Source organism: Dermacentor variabilis, chromosome 4 (genome assembly GCF_050947875.1).
Source record: "Dermacentor variabilis isolate Ectoservices chromosome 4, ASM5094787v1, whole genome shotgun sequence".
Taxonomy (NCBI): domain Eukaryota; kingdom Metazoa; phylum Arthropoda; class Arachnida; order Ixodida; family Ixodidae; genus Dermacentor; species Dermacentor variabilis.
The window spans coordinates 83,751,111-83,769,153 of record NC_134571.1 but is presented as its reverse complement, the minus strand read 5'-3'; the positions used below and the strand labels follow the sequence as shown (position 1 = coordinate 83,769,153).

General features: G+C 43.9%; 2 protein-coding genes across 3 annotated transcripts in view; both read left to right on the top strand.

The window, feature by feature from the left end:
* Positions 1 to 17: 17 nt before the first annotated feature.
* RpL31 (ribosomal protein L31) lies at positions 18 to 8,896 on the top strand. 2 transcript variants are annotated; one of them, XM_075689610.1, is made up of 4 exons: positions 18 to 121; positions 396 to 631; positions 2,446 to 2,558; positions 8,826 to 8,896. In XM_075689610.1, the coding sequence occupies exons 2-4, from the start codon at positions 396 to 398 to the stop codon at positions 8,861 to 8,863; spliced, it is 387 nt and encodes a 128-aa protein (XP_075545725.1). In that variant the 5' UTR covers positions 18 to 121; the 3' UTR covers positions 8,864 to 8,896. The 2 variants fall into 2 exon arrangements, with proteins under 2 accessions (XP_075545725.1, XP_075545726.1); XM_075689611.1 differs by lacking the exon at positions 18 to 121 and adding an exon at positions 187 to 206.
* A 4,756-nt stretch (positions 8,897 to 13,652) lies between these two features.
* Positions 13,653 to 18,043, top strand: part of LOC142579442 (uncharacterized) — a 31,383-nt gene continuing 26,992 nt past the window's right edge. The window contains exons 1-3 of the mRNA XM_075689607.1: positions 13,653 to 14,102; positions 14,420 to 14,575; positions 14,967 to 15,155. Coding sequence (XP_075545722.1) covers positions 13,930 to 14,102; positions 14,420 to 14,575; positions 14,967 to 15,155 — 518 coding nt within the window. The 5' untranslated portion in view covers positions 13,653 to 13,929. The remainder of the gene's footprint in view (positions 14,103 to 14,419; positions 14,576 to 14,966; positions 15,156 to 18,043) is intronic.

The window sequence follows — 18,043 nt, the reverse complement described above, 5'->3', positions numbered from 1 at the left end:
TGCATAGTCAAATAATACTTCGACGTTTTGGTGATGCTTGCCCGCGTTTGTCGGACGGAGCTCAGCAGTCAACAAACGTTGTGCGACTCTTTTTCGGCTGACACTTGGAGCCGCAGGAACGGTGAGTGTGTTGGTTTGCAATCTGTTGTAATCATAGTCTAATTCTGTTAATTAAGTGTTCTATTGAATGTGTGCTGATCTTTAAGGTACCTGTAGTTTGTTTAATGCTGCGTTTACCTCAATATTCAGCATGCCACATATATTAATGAATGTTCATATCCACGCTACCTACCTTGGTTGAGACGTACAGCAATTTTTGGATGTTGTGTGCTGTTGAGGATTCATCTTTTTTTGGCACCCCAATCATCAGAGATGCCGTGTGCATTCTTTTACAGATGGCGAAGATTAAGGGCGAAGGGAAGCGCGAGAAGCGCGGGAAGTCCACGCTCAACGAAGTTGTCACGAGAGAGTACACCATCCACCTTCACAAGCGGTTGCACGGTATTGGTTTCAAGAAGCGCGCTCCCCGTGCCATCAAGGAGATTAGAAAGTTCGCAGAGAAGCAGATGGGAACCTCAGACGTCCGAGTTGACACCAGGTTGAACAAGTTCATCTGGTCCAAGGGAATCAGGTGAGTCGGCAACATATTAGCACGGCGACGAAAGACCGCACACGTCGTGTCGGTTAAAATTTTCTTGCTACCCGTGTGGCTGTAGCAATCGGCCGTGATACTAATTCCAGCGAACCTGCGAACAAACTGCTGCTAGCTTTGACTACGGAAAGCGTCGCCCACAAATGAAATCTTGCGCTGTTTTGGCTGCATATTGGTTTGTGAACTGCTATAATCTGTAGGTGCTTTTCTTAGCCCTTAGGAATTTAAGGCTGCGTTTGTCATAATAGAGGCATTGGAATCCCAGCCTTTGGGTTTCTTTTGCCCTGCACTGAAAATGCCATGACCTCACTTTGTAGAAGGATAAGCAATTTCGGTGGTTTCACGTACAATTTTAGGCAATCAAGTACTCAACACGAGTGTTGTGTGTAAATCTAGTTGCAGCTAATTAGCAAAGTGTAGGAAAGTGTTATTTTTTCTAACTGCCCGACATGCCCTACGAAAGCTCCTTGGTTTTCGGAAATGAGGAATCTTGTCATGCTCTCTGCCTTTCCCTTGTGGCTTTTGCAGAACTTTCTTTTAACTTCAGGTCAAATCGTATTATCTATCCTTTTTTGTGTGCACCCGAGACACTTGGACTCTCACTTTGAGATGTTCGAGAATATTACCGTGTGCAAAAGAAACGGCAGGTGATAACTACCCGACTGTCTTTGTAAAATGTAGGCACCGGGATTTAACACCTTCCCACATGATTGCTGTAATCTCCTCATGCCTTTTCTGGTACATTGGGAGAGTGGCTTTGTTAGTGTGCCCTCCTAATCAGCTCAATACAACTTAGCGACTACATCTAGCCACCACAGTGACTCAATAGATATGTTTGATTTGTCATCCCTGACTGCCTATGGCTGTCTGATGTGCTGCTTTCAGTCAATGAGCATAGGAGTACGCAGCTTTTCGGACAGTCTTGGATGACAAGTGCAATGTTAAATAACCACAGCGGGTCAAAACTGATCTAGAGCTTTCCACTATGGCATCTCTAATAGCCCTAGTGTTGCTATGATATGTTCACCTCCTACAAATCAGCGACAACAGATTAGGCACCGACAGTGTAGCTCACTCTGGCTTTGTGCTAAAGCTCCTCAGCAGAATAAGTTGCTCCCAACTCACTAAATATCGTATTCTTTTAGGCATTAATGTAACGTGCTGTAGTGAACCTGCACCCGCCATGGTAGCTTAGTGGCTATGACGTTGCACTGCTGAGCTTGAGGTCGTGTTTTTTTAGCTTGGTCGCTGCAACTGTATTTCGATGTAAAAATGCTCGTGCATGGTACTTCGGGTGCATGTTAACAAACCCAAGGTAGGAAAAAGAAATTTCATCCATTGGAATGTTATGTGCTGCCAATCAATTTCCTTGCCTACAGCCCCAACAAAGCTGAAAAGCAATATGTTTCTTTAATTTAAAATATATTGTTTCTTTTCTTATTTATATTATGACAAAATGAATGATAAAGCAAATAACTGTTTTCCTACTAGGCTTTCAGTGCCCACAATCTCAGCTGAAACTTATAAATGGAGGCCTGTCGTTATTAAAAATTTTGCAGTGAAGGCAATACGAGGCAGTGTTCATTTTCCCGGAGCCTAGGTGAATATTGAAATAAAATATTTGTGGGGAAGCAAGCGTAATTGATTCTCTTTTGCTTTCTTGCACTGTCGGCACCCAGTCTCTCACACACTGCTGCCCCTCTCAAAGCTCGTGTGTTGTGTTGGCATGAGGACAAAACGTTGCTGTGGAGAGGTCAGCATTGATGTGGGCGTGTTCCCACTTCACCATGCAGGAGCGTTCCGTTCCGAGTCCGCGTGAGGCTGGCTCGCAGGCGCAACGAGGACGAGGACTCTCCCAACCAGCTGTACACGCTGGTCACATACGTGCCTGTGGAGACCTTCAAGAGTGAGTGAACTCTTGCTGCATTGCTCAGCAATTGGGGGGATACTAGATCAGCTCAGGATATAGCATTCATTTGGAACTCTCTTACAGTTTCTGTTGAAGGAAGTGCATGACCATTAGCAAAGAAAATTGAGAGCAAACTTTTCTTTCTTGATTATTGGGCGCAGCCTTCAATGCTGACAACATCAATGTGACATCACAGATTATTCTAATTTCACATAGTTGGGCCACTTTTGTGTAGGAAAAATTTAGGGAGTTGGCATGCTGTTTACATGTTGTCTTTTTTATGGCAGTAAGCTTTTGTGTGTCTTACCAGTACTAACCTACGGGGCAGAAACCTGGAGGCTTACGAAAAGGGTTCTACTCAAATTGAGGACGACACAACGAGCTATGGAAAGAAGAATGATAGGTGTAACGTTAAGGGATAAGAAAAGAGCAGATTGGGTGAGGGACCAACGGCGAGTTAATGACATCTTAGTTGAAATCAAGAAAAAGAAATGGGCATGGGCAGGACATGTAATGAGGAGGGAAGATAACCGATGGTCATTAAGGGTTACGGACTGGTTCCCAAGGGAAGGGAAGTGTAGCAGGGGGCGGCAGAAAGTTAGGTGGGCGGATGAGATTAAGAAGTTTTCAGGGACGGCATGGCCACAATTAGTACATGACCGGGGTTGTTGGAGAAGCATGGGAGAGGCCTTTGCCCTGCAGTGGGCGCAACCAGGCTGCTGCTGCTGATGATGATGATGATGAGATGATGATGATGATGATGAAGCTTTTGTATTAATAAAGAGTTGACTTGTCCTCGGAAGGCACATTGCGGAGAGCTGGTGTGGAAAATTCAACTGGCATTGCCACAGGCCTTTGCTTTTGGCTTTTCCGGAAGTAACAAGGATCAACGGTGAATATCTCGGCAACACTGGGGCCAAGTTACAATACATGATTGAGGATATTAACAGAGAGAGTATAAGAGTGGGGTTGGGAAGACTAATATGCAGAAGAAAAAGATAATGATCAATAGCCAGGCAAGGGAACAAGAGTTCAGGATTGCCAGTCAGCCTCAAGCTTTGTCTGTGAAGGAGTATTTTTACCTAGGTCAATTACTCACGGGGGACCCTGATCATGAGAAGGAAACTTAAAGAAAAATAAGAATGGGTTGCAGCGCATTCGGCAGACATTTTCACATCCTGACTGGAGGCTTACCATTATCATTAAAAAGAAAGGTGTACATTCAGTGCCTTCTAACGGTGCTGACATATGGGGCAGAAACTTGGAGACTGACAAAGAAGCTCGAAAACAAGTTAAGACTGCGCAAAGAGCAATGGAACGAAGAATGTTAGGCGTAACGTTAAAAGACAGGAAGAGAGCGGTGTAGATCAGAGAGCAAACAGGGATAGCCGATATTCTAACTGACATTAAGAGAAAGAAATTGAGCTGGGCAGGTCATATAATGTGTAGGTTAGATAACAGGTGGACCATTAGGGTTACAGAATGGGTGCTAAGAGAAGGAAAGCGCAGTCGAAGACGGCAGAAGACTAGGTGCGGTGATGAAATTAAGAAATTTGCAGGTGCTAGTTGGAATCGGTTGATGCAGGACAGGGGTAATGGAGATCGCAGCAAGTGGCCTTCTTCTTGCAATAGACATAAAATAGGCTGATGATGATGATATTGTTTAAGTGAGCTGGTAAACGATAAGAGAACAAAGGCAGATTGATAGGTAATAGGTGGCACGTTTGAAATTATGAATGGCTTACCAGATCACAGATTTGGTTCCCTAGAAAAACGAAACATTGAGATTGGCAATAATGCTGCTTTCCTATTATTGAAGCAACTTCCTGTTGCATCGTACAGTATTGGAGCACTGCTTGGTCGTAACATAAGTGTTATAAAATGGTGAATTACATTTTATTTCAATAAAATTTAATTCTGCTTTTCATTTATCAGTAGGATCCTAAGCATTGGAAGACTGCCAAGGCTGGCCCAGGGTTAGGTTATTTCAGGAGAGTTCACTGGCAGGCTAATGGGTTGTCCTGTTATTAGAACATTAGAAGAAAAAAATTGTGCACATGAATGGGACAAGACGGCCCTGTGCTTATCCCCTTTCTTCCTTGTTTGTATGTGTAGTTTTAATTTCTGTGTTCACTTGAGTGATGGGTAAGGCTGATTATGCATGTGTTCACACACGAAGAAACTGCAAGACACTGCTTCATGTGCGAAAGAAACTCTTGCGTGGCCTGTTTCGTCAACCACCATATTTAATTGGACACTCGCAGCAAATAACTCCCCATAATTTCTGATACAATACACTCCTGTTGACATGTGCCCCTGAAATGTTCATTTTATTTCACCTCGAACCCTGCCTGGCCCGTCAAATGCAATACGCTTGTGTTTCAGCACAGCTGATGACTACTCCATCGTTGCTGCAATTTAGGTGGAAGAGATATTCAGAAATTATTTGCCATTTTCTGTTGAACAAATGCCACTTGAATAATAATACAGTAAAACCTCGTTAAACCATACCCGCTTAAACAGTAGTTTTGTTTTAAAAGTAGTAAAATCAAATCCCCGACTCAGCGGCCATTGAACATAATGTGTTTTGCATCCGCATAAACCATACCAGCTTATTGTGTACGCATCGTTTAAAACGTAGCGTTTCCGCTTTTCGTCACGCAAACACAGCAGTGCGTCATCTTCATCGGGCGGCCCGGCAGAACAACAAGCCTCAGATATCGGAACAACGGCCTCCAAGTGGCCTGTGCATTTGCGCGTGAAGCCACATCATCATTTCGATGCTGTGCCAGAGAGCGTTGTGGCGTCATACTAGTGAGGACTCGCGTCATGCCGAAGCTCGGATAAAAAATACCCCGGGTGCTCAGCATAGAAGAAAAATTAGACATTGTCCGTGCTATCGAACGTGACACGAAGAAGTTGGCGCTGGCACGCGACAGGGATCTGCTGTTGACTATGGCGTGTGGCATTTGGAATGCAAAGAAGTTGCTCGGCAGCGCTGCTGCAACCGAGAAGAGATGTCTGCTATGAGGTTCGACTTTTTGCCATCGTTGCCTCTGTTGACGAAGTGTCGACTAGTGACAGTGATGAGGACGACACGGAATGCGACAGCACAGGTGGATCAAGCCTGACAGTGGCAGAAGCTGCACGTTATGTCAGCCTTATGGGGATGTTTGCCGAGAAGAGGGGGCTGGCAGAAAAGCTGGCTTATGGCTTAAGTGAGTTTGAGGTGGCTGTCGTCGCTGCTAGGCCGCCGTGGCATCAAACAAAAATTCAGATCGTTGTTGCGCGAATTGAGTAAATACTGTACGTTTTTTGCCCTTTCATCGCGCTCTCACTCAGTTCCGTTTTTGACAAGTAGGTGGGCGATCTCGCGCTATTTCGGTTAATCAGTACTACCGTTTAGTACGTACTTTTTTCGAGCTCCGGCAAACCATGGTTTAACGAGGTTTCACTGTATTTTATATAATTTCATCATTAGCGGTCATGTATTTAATTGTGCTAAACCAGTGAGCATGCGAGCCAACCGTTGAATTACTTTGATGGATATAATGTGGATTAACTCTGCAGTTGTTTTCAGGCTTATACCTGTGCTACACCTGTACAGAAAGTGACATTAACTAGGCGAATGCCTTAAATTTTAATGGCATATGCATGCTGCCGCGTGGGCAAACTTAATGTCGTTATTTAATGTAATGTGTTCGCCCTAACTCGTTCAACTGAGAAATTACTACTCGTCGCTATACTTTCCACAGTGCAGTATAATTGAAGTATTTGAGTCTGCCTCTATCATGTAAAAAATAAATTATGCGTAACTTTTAACTACAGCGCTTCTGTTTGGAATGTACACGGCAAACTTCCTCAGGTCAACATTTGAACACTTTTTACGGGACAGGTGCCATTTTGATTTTGGGCTTCTGACTTGGCATGCATGCAAGGGCCAAAGTTGCTATGGTCCGTTCCATTGTTGTAAAGGACAACAACCAACTCAAGCAAACGGCACCATAGTATGCTTGTATTTCACTATTCATGAAGGTGGAGTAAACTTGTAGGTGCATATCTATTCTTTATTTAGTGCCTTAAAATTACTCACTTCAGTAGATGCTCTCATTGACATTCTCGTGTCCCATGCCATTAAATTTGGACCTGTGGCAGTCCCGCTGGCAAAATTTTGTTAAGGAACTTCAGTCATTATTGTACGCATGTAATTTTCTGTGCCCGTGTGGCACAGCTTGATTCGATACCGTTACATACTATTTCACTGTGACAGCGTTCATGAACAAGAACACAAAAAAATGACCTTATACAGTCACACTTCTTTTCTTCCCAGTTGATAAGTTCCTGGAGAACACGATCTTTCAGTATCAGCATTCAGTACATTGCTAAACGAAAATCGTATATGATTTCTGGCCAATAGATCCCATCTAAACAAGAGGCGTGTGCAATTGCATACATTGTCGCCCGCTGTACCTTAAGAAAGCTCCTTGGTTTTCCTAAATGAGGAACCTTGTCACGCTGTCTGCCTTTTGTTCTCTTTGTGGCTTTTGCTGAGTTTCATTTTTTTAGACTTCAGGTCAAATTATATTGATATTGCTTCTTTCCTTCCTTTTTATGTGCACCCGAGACACTTGAACTCTCACTTTGAGATGTTCGAGAATATTACCGTGTGCAAAAGAAACGGCAGGTGATAACTACCCGACTGTCTTTGTGAAATGTAGGCACCGGGATTTAACACCTTCCCACATGATTGCTGCAATCTCCTCATGCCTTTTCTAGTACATTGGGAGAATGGCTTTGTCAGTGTGCCGTCCTAATCAGCTCAATACAACTTAGCGACTACATCTAGCCACCACAGTGACTCAATAGGTATGTTTGATTTGTCATCCCTGACTGCCTATGGCTGTCTTATGTGCTGCTTTCAGTCAACATGCAGCTTTTCAGACAGTCTTGGATGACAAATTGAAGAGAAGCAGTGGATATGGTCTGCTGAGTATGATGTGGTCACAGGTTCGGTGCTTGGCCACAGTGGCCGATTTTGATGATGACTAAATGCAAAAAAATGTTTACGTGCTGTCTTAAGTGCATGTTAAATAACCACAGCGGGTCAAAACTAATCTAGAGCTTTCCACTATGGCATCTCAAATAGCCCTAGTGCTGCTACGATGATATGTTCACCTCCTACGAATCAGTGACAACAGATTAGGCACTGACAGTGTAGCTCACTCTGGCGTTGTGCTAAAGCTCCTCAGCAGAATAAGTTACTTCCAACTCACTAGAAATTGTATACATTTATGCATTAATGTAGCATGCTTCCATGCCACTACATCCAACGTAAACAAGAAAAGAGCATGATCAAGTACATAGCCACCCGCTCCAGCAGCTTCCCCGCAGTACTTGCCTACTGGCGTTATGTGAAAACGCCGGCATGCACTCTGTTTCTTATTCTGGTACCAGCGAATCTCCTCGTGTGTCATGACACACCACATTCACAGCTATCGTCACCAACTCTAGCGTTAAGCATCTTCACCTATCGGTGTCGCAGCGTGTGCGGTAATGCCGTTGGAAGAGAGCTGCACACTTTTAATAGTTGATAACTCAAACATGCCGCCATTTCCTGTTTTGTTCTGGTGGCATCAAATTTCTATGTTGCCTGCCAGCTCGATTGTTGCTATCTTGAGACTCTACACAATAGGAAAACAAGACATCTCGGGTCGGTGGGGCTCCACCACTTCAAGGCGCATCAGCGTCTCGTACCACAACGATTTGTGCCACGTGGGCACTTTAGCACTTCCCACCAAAATGCCCCACTTGAAGAAGCTGCTGACCAAGGCCAAATTTAAGGAGCACAAACATAAGCTTGCCGAAGCTACAAAAACATCAAGGCGCGTTTTCAATCACTTGGGTCTCGCCAGCTCACTGCACGCATTGGCGTCTCGTGCTGCAACCATCCGCGCACCACTTTGCATTACATAGATATCAACTACAATTTAGACTGCAAAATTTTTGTCAATTCGGGCCATACGTTTCTTTCTGTTGGTACATATTTCTTACCTTTTTTACATAATATGAACGAGATTCTACTGTAGTTGGCCGGTAAAAAGGATTTTGGTTGTATGCTGCTACCTGTTGGTTGTAGAAGATTCACCTCCTTGGAATTCTATTTTGTAAGCTGTGCTAGTATTGCTCCTTGCATCCTGTGTGAAGACTGTCTTCACTATCACATTGCACTTATCCCAACCCTTCCTCTCATTTCTTTTTTTCCAGAGCTCCAGACAGTCAATGTGGAGTCCAGCGACAACTGATGTGCATTGGGTAAAATAAAATGGTGTACAGAATTGTTTCTGTGATTCGTGCAAAGTGGTGGGGTTTTACGTGCTGTACAATCCCTAAAGGACCAGCAATATCCATCCAATCATTTTGCACACTAATGCCAGTATCCCTTTGTGAATGGCACAGAATGTTGTATGCATATAATGGTGTTCTAGGTTTTGTCGTGTGTTGTTTTTCACACACCTTACATACCCGATGCATACACCAACTTGCAATACTTATGGGCACTTAAGGTGTTGCTTCCACTCGTCACCGCTCAACAAAGACAGCATTTGCATAAAATAAAGCAGTGTAGGCATGATGCCAGCTGTTTTGTGCACTAAGATGCCCTGGCTAGCAGCAGTGTTCGTGCTACATACAAGGCAGTGTTACCACATAAAGATTTTTAGGGGTATAATATGGATTTTCTATAAAACACAAATACCCAGGTTTTTCAATTTTTTTTCCTTCCATCTTGGATTTCTTTCACCTCAAGGCGCAAGTCGAATATCTATACTTTCCGAGTAATACCTTAGAACCTTCTGGTTTCCTGAAGCTTCATGATTTTCTTTATGAAGACTACACTTCAAAAAGCTGGTTGCAGCAATGTAGGGATGAAAGTATTCAACAACAGTAGCAATTATCACCTTTTCCATGCTTTATTTCCTGTGTTGGGTACACGTAAGCCTTTAATGATGGCACAAATAAATACCCAAGAAAATAGTTTGTTTTCTATCTAAATGTGCAAAATGCATGAAGAATAAGTATAATAAGATATGTATATGTATATATTGCATACACTTCTTCCACAATAGAATGAAAACCTCAGGCTGGCAACTGGAAGTGGGCATCACCCTCAAGCCATCTATGGCATTGTTTGGAATTCTTATAGACAGCTCTCGTCATATGTAAACCATATGTGTACATTTCAAATGCTTTACATCACATGTGAAACCACTGAAACTTTAGATATTGAATTGGTCTGTCTTCTCTGACCATACTTTAGAAAAAAAAATTGAGTCACGTGCCAAATTTATTCTACCTCGTCTTGTGTTCCTGCTCTAAACCAACAAATGGTGCTTGCTGCATGTGATTTAGTAATGGCCGAAGATATTCTGCCAGAAACTTCGTACTCAATACCGAAACTCGACAAGAGAGTGAACCTTTATTGATGCCAGCAATCACGAGGGCGGACGCAGCCTCCCTTCGCCTAGCAGGTGGCCGAGATCCCCTGGGTTTCAGCGGCTGCTTCTACTAGCTGGACAGCCCAGATTTACTCGCTGAGCAAGCGAGTCAGCCCAGTAGGGAATGAGAGGAGACCAAATTGTCAGCTACAAATAAATCACTGATTGCTATCAGCTGGGAAGGGCCCGGTACCCACCAGCTCATCCAGAGCTAATCAAGAAACAGGTGGTAGCCTGGCGCCGCCTACAAACAAACCTGTATTCTAACCCGGTGGCCTGCAACAGATTCTATCCAGGACAATACTATGATCAATGTAAATTATGTATCGGTAGGGTGGGTCTGCCACATTTTCTATGGGCATGCTCGAAACTCTGCAGTGACAGTGACAAGAACTTTGTTGGAGTGTCCTGAGGAACTTGATTGGGGGAGCCAAAGGCTCCTCAATCAGGTTGGTGGCTCCGCCCACAACGGGACCGGGAGGTGGTGACTCGCTGTGACGTTGTGGGCCCTGTGGACGGCCTGTAGTTGGTGCACGAATTCCGAGCTCTTCAGCAAGGCGTCCCACTGGGACTTGTATTGAAGGTCGGAGCCCGTGGTGTGCGGGCACAGCCAGAGTGTGTGGTCGAAGGAGCAGCACGCGTGACCACATTTGGAGCACGACTGCGGGAAGTTGTGGCTCTGGGGGTGAGGTAGGATCTCATCTGTAAGAGCCTGAAAGTAATGGCCCGAGCCCTGTTCAGTTTCGGGCTGGGGGGAGGGAATTTCCTCCTGACATTTCGTGATAGGTGGCAAGAGGACCTTTGAAGGGGCAATCCTGTGGGAGAGCCGAACCGTTAGCTCGGGCGTGGTTTGTGAATTCACGCACGAGGCAGTTGGCCCGCTCCTTAGAGTTGCAACCCACTTAGTTATATCGTTCATGTGGTCCGAGAACTACACTGTGCTATGATCTCCACTTTCTTCGTCTGTAGTGATAGGAAAGGATCTGTTAACGATGCCGGCTGCGTGTTTAGAAACTAGAGCGGACAAGAAAGCCCTGACCGCCATGCGAGAGTCGGAGAAATTGGTCGTCGGGCCTTTTACGTCTTGAAGAGCCAAGGATATCGTGGTTTCCCCCGGCTCGTTCACGTGTTTAGTGTAGATTGACGCGGCGCTGATAAGTGCTCCGCGCACGTCAATGACCGAGATTGCAAACCTGTCTTCGCTGCGATATTTGGCGGCATCAACAAAGAATGTATCTGCCCCGTAAGGGTCGCTTCGTTGAAGGATGGTTCTAGCTCGCACTCTTCTGTGACCTTGTTATATATCGGGTGGACGTTCCTTGGTACGGGCTCTACCTTTATACCTTCCCGGGCTAATTTAGACGGGGTATCTGTCGAGCAGTGCCTGTATAGGGAGTGTGCGACAGATAAAGTTTTGTTGCCGAGTTTTGAGTTTGATCAAAAAGAACACTCGAAACTCTGCAACAAAAATTTTTCTGTGGCAACATCAATTGATAAAGGGTTAAATAACCCCATATGGTCAGAGTTGATCCAGAGTCCACTGATATGGCGTGCCTCATAAGGTTGTGCTGGCACGTAAAACTCCAGAACATTTTATAACACTTTTCACTTTTACTGCTACTCTATAGAATTAGTAAGTGGCTTGTGCTCGTGTCTGCACTTGTTTTTAGCTTCCCCTGTGCATCAACTTGAGTGCTGTTTGCCAGCTCTTGGTAATTGTGCACTTTAATATGGAGAACACCATTTGGTAGGAAAGTGCTGTTTGGAATTGGATACAGAGTCCATCTCTGAATTTGCTGGCTCATTGTGCACATTAGTTTGTACGATATCTGCGAAATAACATTAATACGATCAAGTAATGGCACATTGTGCACATTAGTTTGTACGATGTCTGCAAAATAACATTAATATGATCAAGTGTCATGAGCAAAGTCACGATAGCATTGCTTTTAAAGCTCGGAACAGTGCGCTGCTCCGTTGGAACTCCTGAGAGCATAGGTTGGCACAATAGGTGAATACTCACACTCGCTCACCACTATTTTAGCAGACTGCTCACTCTTGTTCCTACTCCCACCAACTTGTACTTGCCAATACATTCGCTGACTCTTGCGAGATCCCACTCATGTTCGTACTTGTGTCCACTCGCTGACACTCGCTGATGTACATAGGTCCACTGGCACTTGACAGTAACTCGCGTTCATATACTCGGGTCAACTTAAAATTGCCGTCAGTGACTCGGTAATACTGGCACACTCTTGTTCATACTTGCATCTACTCACACCTGTGAAATGACTGAGGGGTAGGGGGAGCTGCAGGGGTATTTGTGAGTATGCTGACTATGGCTGATAGTGGCAAAGCAATGGCGCCTTTAAAATGCCTGCCGTCATTGGCAGAAGAATGTCATTTTCTATCAGTGGGGATGCTTGGAGCACTGAAATAAAGCGACTGTTTTCAGAATTGGTGCCTACCAAGCTTTATTTTGGGATCGCTGCTGTTGTGACTACACATTTGAATGTAGTAAAGTAACACTTGCAGGTGAGTGCATTCTAAAGTGAGCATCTCAAACCTTTCTCTGCAACCAACAAAGTGAAGTGCAATGTGGCCATTTGCCTGCCTGATGAGAATTAAATGTGATCAGTAAACATGCTTTTGGCGTAAAAGCCCGAGAATATAATTTTCTCGCAGCGTTATGTCGCATTGTAAGACATGTTCACGGAGGACACTATCGAAAACGGGCCAACAGCGCCCTCTGTGCCGCATTTATCGGTTTCGGGTAGTACCTATTATTGCGAAAAGCGTGTCTCCGCTAATCGTAGCGTAGTGCTGGTGATGTATTTTGCTTTCCATGCACCGTAGCGGCACTTTTGACACATTTTGTCCATGTTAATGCTTTAACATTCCGTAAAATCGCGGCGCGTTGCCTGCTTGGCCGCGCTGCCAGAGTGGCACGACGTCGAGCTGAGACAAACTCCAGGAAGAGACGCGCACCACATTGGAGTAGTGACTTTTGAAAAATAATGTGTTCAGTGTATGTCCATCCACAAGAAGATTTTGGCGGCCATGGACGCGCGCCGTGACAGAGCTGTGCGACTCGTCGGCGTTGGTACGTACGCGCTTACGCCAACTGAAGCTAGAACTAGGTTAGGTACCTGCTTTGCTGTTAAATGCAAAAGTCGCGCGATAGTAATCGAAACTATAAACTGACATATTGCGCGATTTAGACTGTAGCTAAAGGTTAGCTTCAGCGTGAAAGGGCGGACTCCGGCGTGAAGGTGCGGGCTCGATTATTTGTACATCGTTAACTGGCATCAACCTGCTGCAGTTGCCTGACTGTCTCATCTTCTACATATTTTGCTCGTAGCTCCATTTAATTTTCCATAATCTTTTATCACATGGCGCGCCCGGCGCGCCGATTCCAGCGATAGCAACGTCGGCGGCAGCGTGACGGGCCGCGAGTCGCGGCAGACGGAGAGATAAGGGCGTTCTTTATTCTATGATAAGGATGGAAAACGAAATAGAACATGAGAAAATATGGCCCCTGCACACGCAGAATTTCATCTATGCCAGGACAGAAAACGCCTTTAGACCTGCGCTATGATCTTTTCAATCTTCCACGTATCGCCCAGGTGGCCTAAGCTTTTCCTTATCGGAACGCAGATACTCCATTAGCGCAACCATGAGAACTGTGGGAACAGCATACATGCAGTGTTATTAACTTAACCAATATTGAATGCTCAATCGCTTATATATATCATTTCGTTATTCTCCAGATTACTTAACCTCATTACGCGTCATGCAGTCAACCGGCAAACTACTTCAATCATTATATACGTTTTCTCGGCAGCCCTTTCACCATAGGCATCAATAATTGTTTCATGGCCGCTATGGGCACGCGAGAAAGTTTGAAATCCGATGTGGACGATGAATACTCGCTTATCGTGACTTGCCACGAGACAGTGCACGTGCCGTTGCCTCCTGCTTACATTGGTTCTGAGGGACGGGGAATTAAAACGCTGTTGGAAAGCTGGAAAGGACAGTATGTCGAGAGGTGCGTCACATGTGCTTTCGTCGAAAGATTGTCTGCAACTTTTTGCGCACACGCGTGATCGCAGGCTTTACAGAACGCGCTATATATGCAGGCACGTTAATTGTCAAACAGGAGTTTTCGCTTGTAATCCATCTTTAATCTAAACCATGTGTGCAATAGCCAGTGCACCACAGGCCGCGCTGTATAAGCTTGGATATCTGACATGTCCTGTGAGCTCCCAGATGTGCAACCTGCGATGATTGCAAGGGTGCAAAGAGCAGTTAGAGTGAAGTGATTGTCACTTGCATGATTAAAGTTATTTGTGTTAATGGTTTCAGACTCCACGGTGTCCTCCTGGGATATGAAAACCTGAAGTTCGTTGAAGCGAGCGGCACGATTATTGACGACCAGCCATTTGTGCATCAAGATGTTGTCGGAGATTTTCAAGTTTTTAGGCCAGAGACTGGTTCTATCGTACGAGCGCACATCAACAGGTAGCGCACTTTCTCTTGCGTATGTGTTTCATGCATATGAATCGATTATGTAACATATTAACCAAGAACCGCAGTTTTCGTTGCCCACCACTCATTAATGACCGTCCGGGTCGCTTGAGATATGATTAACGCAGAGCAAATAAATAAATGCGGGTGAATAGTATTCACTATCAAAAATGTCAGTTTCGTGCATGCTCCGTGTACTTAATCGGAAGTATTTAAGTAACTGAGGCAAAAAAAGAAAAAAGTAACGAAGTGTGTTCACCAAAACAAATTACCATTACAAGCAAAGCTGCAATATTCTTTCAAGTGAAACTGGATAGCTGTTTACAAACTGTTTTTGGAACATACTTGGCTGTGACATAAATATGTTTTTTTTTTTCCTCTGCAGAATGAGTAAAAGCCATGTGGGCTGCCTCGTGCATAATTGGATCAACTTGTCCATCCTGTTGCCCCCAAATCCTTCTCCAGAGTTGTCGCGATACCTCAACATGGGACAGGAAATACTATGCAAAATAACATCAGTGTCGGTGTACCGTCACAATGCACTCAAACTTCGTGGCTCAATCACATCTGAATGGTTTGTATGTCATGCCACTTGTTGTAGTTTAATGGAAACGAATGCGCTTGAACTGCGGTCGTGCTGTGCAAATTAAACTTGCAAATGCTAGTGCAAATGTGTCACCAAGTGATTTTGTCATCATCATCATCATTATTATTTAATGCATGTAGTGACATAGACCTGACTTTCAGCAGCTGTAACAAGCTTGCACATGAAAGAGGATACACTGATATTGTGAATATTAAAATAATACTTGTAATCGCAAAACACTTCTCCAAGCTGATACCTTATAAAAAAAATATATGCTGGTGACATTAGCAATGGTTAGACGTTGAACATGCTTATTGTGTTGTGGTGAAAGCGTAACAAGATACACAGTTTGGAGGGTGCAGGCACTTGAATTATACATTAATTCTGAAAAATTTAATAGACATTTGTTATCATTATCGTCACACTTGTCTATATAGCACTGGCTTGCTCATTAACTGCTTCAACCTGTGCTATTTTACCAGCCTCTGAAGATGCAAGTGCATGCAGTTATGCTAGTTGTGTAAGGTACCTTTATCATGAGCAAGAACAATGAGGTAATAAGCAGCTTGAATGAAAAAAAAATTAAGTCCCTCATATCCCTTCTGTTATTCTTGCTCATGATAATGATGTGTTTTACACAGCTGGCTTCAAGCCCCTGGTATCAGCTCATTCCTCTCACTAATTTTATATTGAGGACCTCCATCTTGATACCATGAGGTAGCATGTGACGGCTTATTGGCCAGTAGCCTCCTCCTAAGTTCACATACTGCCTAACAACTATGAGTGAAAGTATATTCCACATTCACTGCCATGGCCTTGTGGAGTGCTGGTTAACATTCCCAGGTCTAACGTCGTACCCATACACAAATACTGAAAAAAACTTGAACGGCGGAACGGCCACTGCAGTTGCTTAAAGGGGCTATGACATAGTTGCCCAATTGTAATTTCAGTTTATCACTGTAACTGAGAGTAGAGGGGCCAATATAACCATACAGACAAAGAGAAGTTGGGCTCTCAGCACGGATTTTAATTTGAAATTGCTGGTTACTGACGACGACTGCCATTTTGGCATGGGGTCTGTGATGTCGGGAAGTGTGTAGACACCACAGCGTGGTCTTCTCCGAAAAAGTCCGAAAACATGTACGACTTCTTGCTTCACATGCTGTGGCGCCCGATGGTGCAGTAAGTGTGCCGCTATTGAATTGAGCCTGCAATTGTTTCTGTTGCACGATAAAAGCAGCGCAAACCAGAGAATGCCTGCAGAAACCATCTCTGGCTGATCACCAATATGCACATGTGCAAACAAAGCCACACAAGTGAACCATGGTGCTTTTCCGGCTACTGCCGATCGCTTGCAGTACACAAAAGCATGCCCTTCGAGATTGGCTTTCGCTACTCCAAAGGAGCCATTACTTGGCTTGCGATTTCATATTGTCACCAGTTAGTGTTGCCAGGTTGCTGTACGATTTAACAGCAATAGAAAAAAAATCCGATACAAATTTTCTACTGCACCGCATGCACTCAGATTTGGCCAGCTTGCTGTGGGAGGCATACTGTTTAAGATGCAATGCATAATTAAAATTCAGCGATTTGATGTCATGGCCCCTTTAATTGGTAAAGTGCTCCGCATGTAACTTGGAAAATATTGGTTTGGCTCCCACTCGTGGGCAAGTTATATTTTCAACCACTTTCATTTCCCTTTTTTCTTATTATTTCTACATTTCAGTTATCTGCCTTCATTGTCTGTTTTCTTCATACATTGTTATCAAGTTGTTCTTTATTTTGGGTGCCACAAACTCCAGGCAATGGAACTTGCATTTCTGACATGATAAAGCATGAGTGTCAGGGTGCTGGAGCTAAGAGCAAAGTATTTTACGCCTGACTGGGCTTGTAGTGCCACAAACATAATGAACAACAGCAAACAACATACACATGGCATGAAAATAATGACAGCTGTAGCATAATAGCCATAAATGGAGCCAGCAAGTTTTCGACACTCAAAACATCCGGAAACCCCCAGCTAGCTACACATCTGAATAGCACAGTTTCAATCTTTTTCTGAAATTGGAGAGAGGTCAAGATTGTTCTTTGGTGTTGAATAAATCAGGGTCACCATTAAAAAAAATTAAAAACCACCATTAAAAACGACAAAAGAGAGAGAGAGATACATAGCAGTATAAATTTTTGAATCTGAAAGTAAAAACACATATGGCTTCACTTATATGTCAACTTACATTTTACGCAGCCTGTTGGTCACAAGGTCACTCGTTCATTTCTTGGTCGCAGGAGCACTCATGATAAATTAATCTGGTGCTCTCCGCTATGCTATGCCTGATAACCCAATTGTAGTTTTGAAATGGGATGAAGAAGTACCAGCCGCTCAATTTGCTGATGAGAGAGCACCAAGTGCTATATTAGCGTAGTAAATTGGTTTTGATGCATAGTTGTAAATTGTGCAAAGAACACAGGGAAATGAAAAGCATCGATCACACAAATGGGCTTTTTGCAACTGAAAGTTTCGTTAATGGGTACCACACCCTCTGCTATACAAGCAATAGTCATATGATTTTGTTACATGCAAACCCTGCAAGATAATGACAAGACTGAAGAACATAAGAGAAGAAAGCGAGATAAACAGCAGAAAGAACACAGGTTATTATCGTTTGCTAGCCCTAAGTGCGTTCGTGTGTCTGATCCTTCTCATTGTCCATTTTCTTTTTGCACAATATGCAATCATGCTATAGTAGTGCACGTCGTTGACTTAACACCATGGTATGTCAAGGCATATCTTTGCCTTCCCACGTTGCAAACTTTTCCAAATTGCAAAATTTAAAAAATTTGGGCTCTTTCTTCAATTTTATTAATGTTGTGTCAAG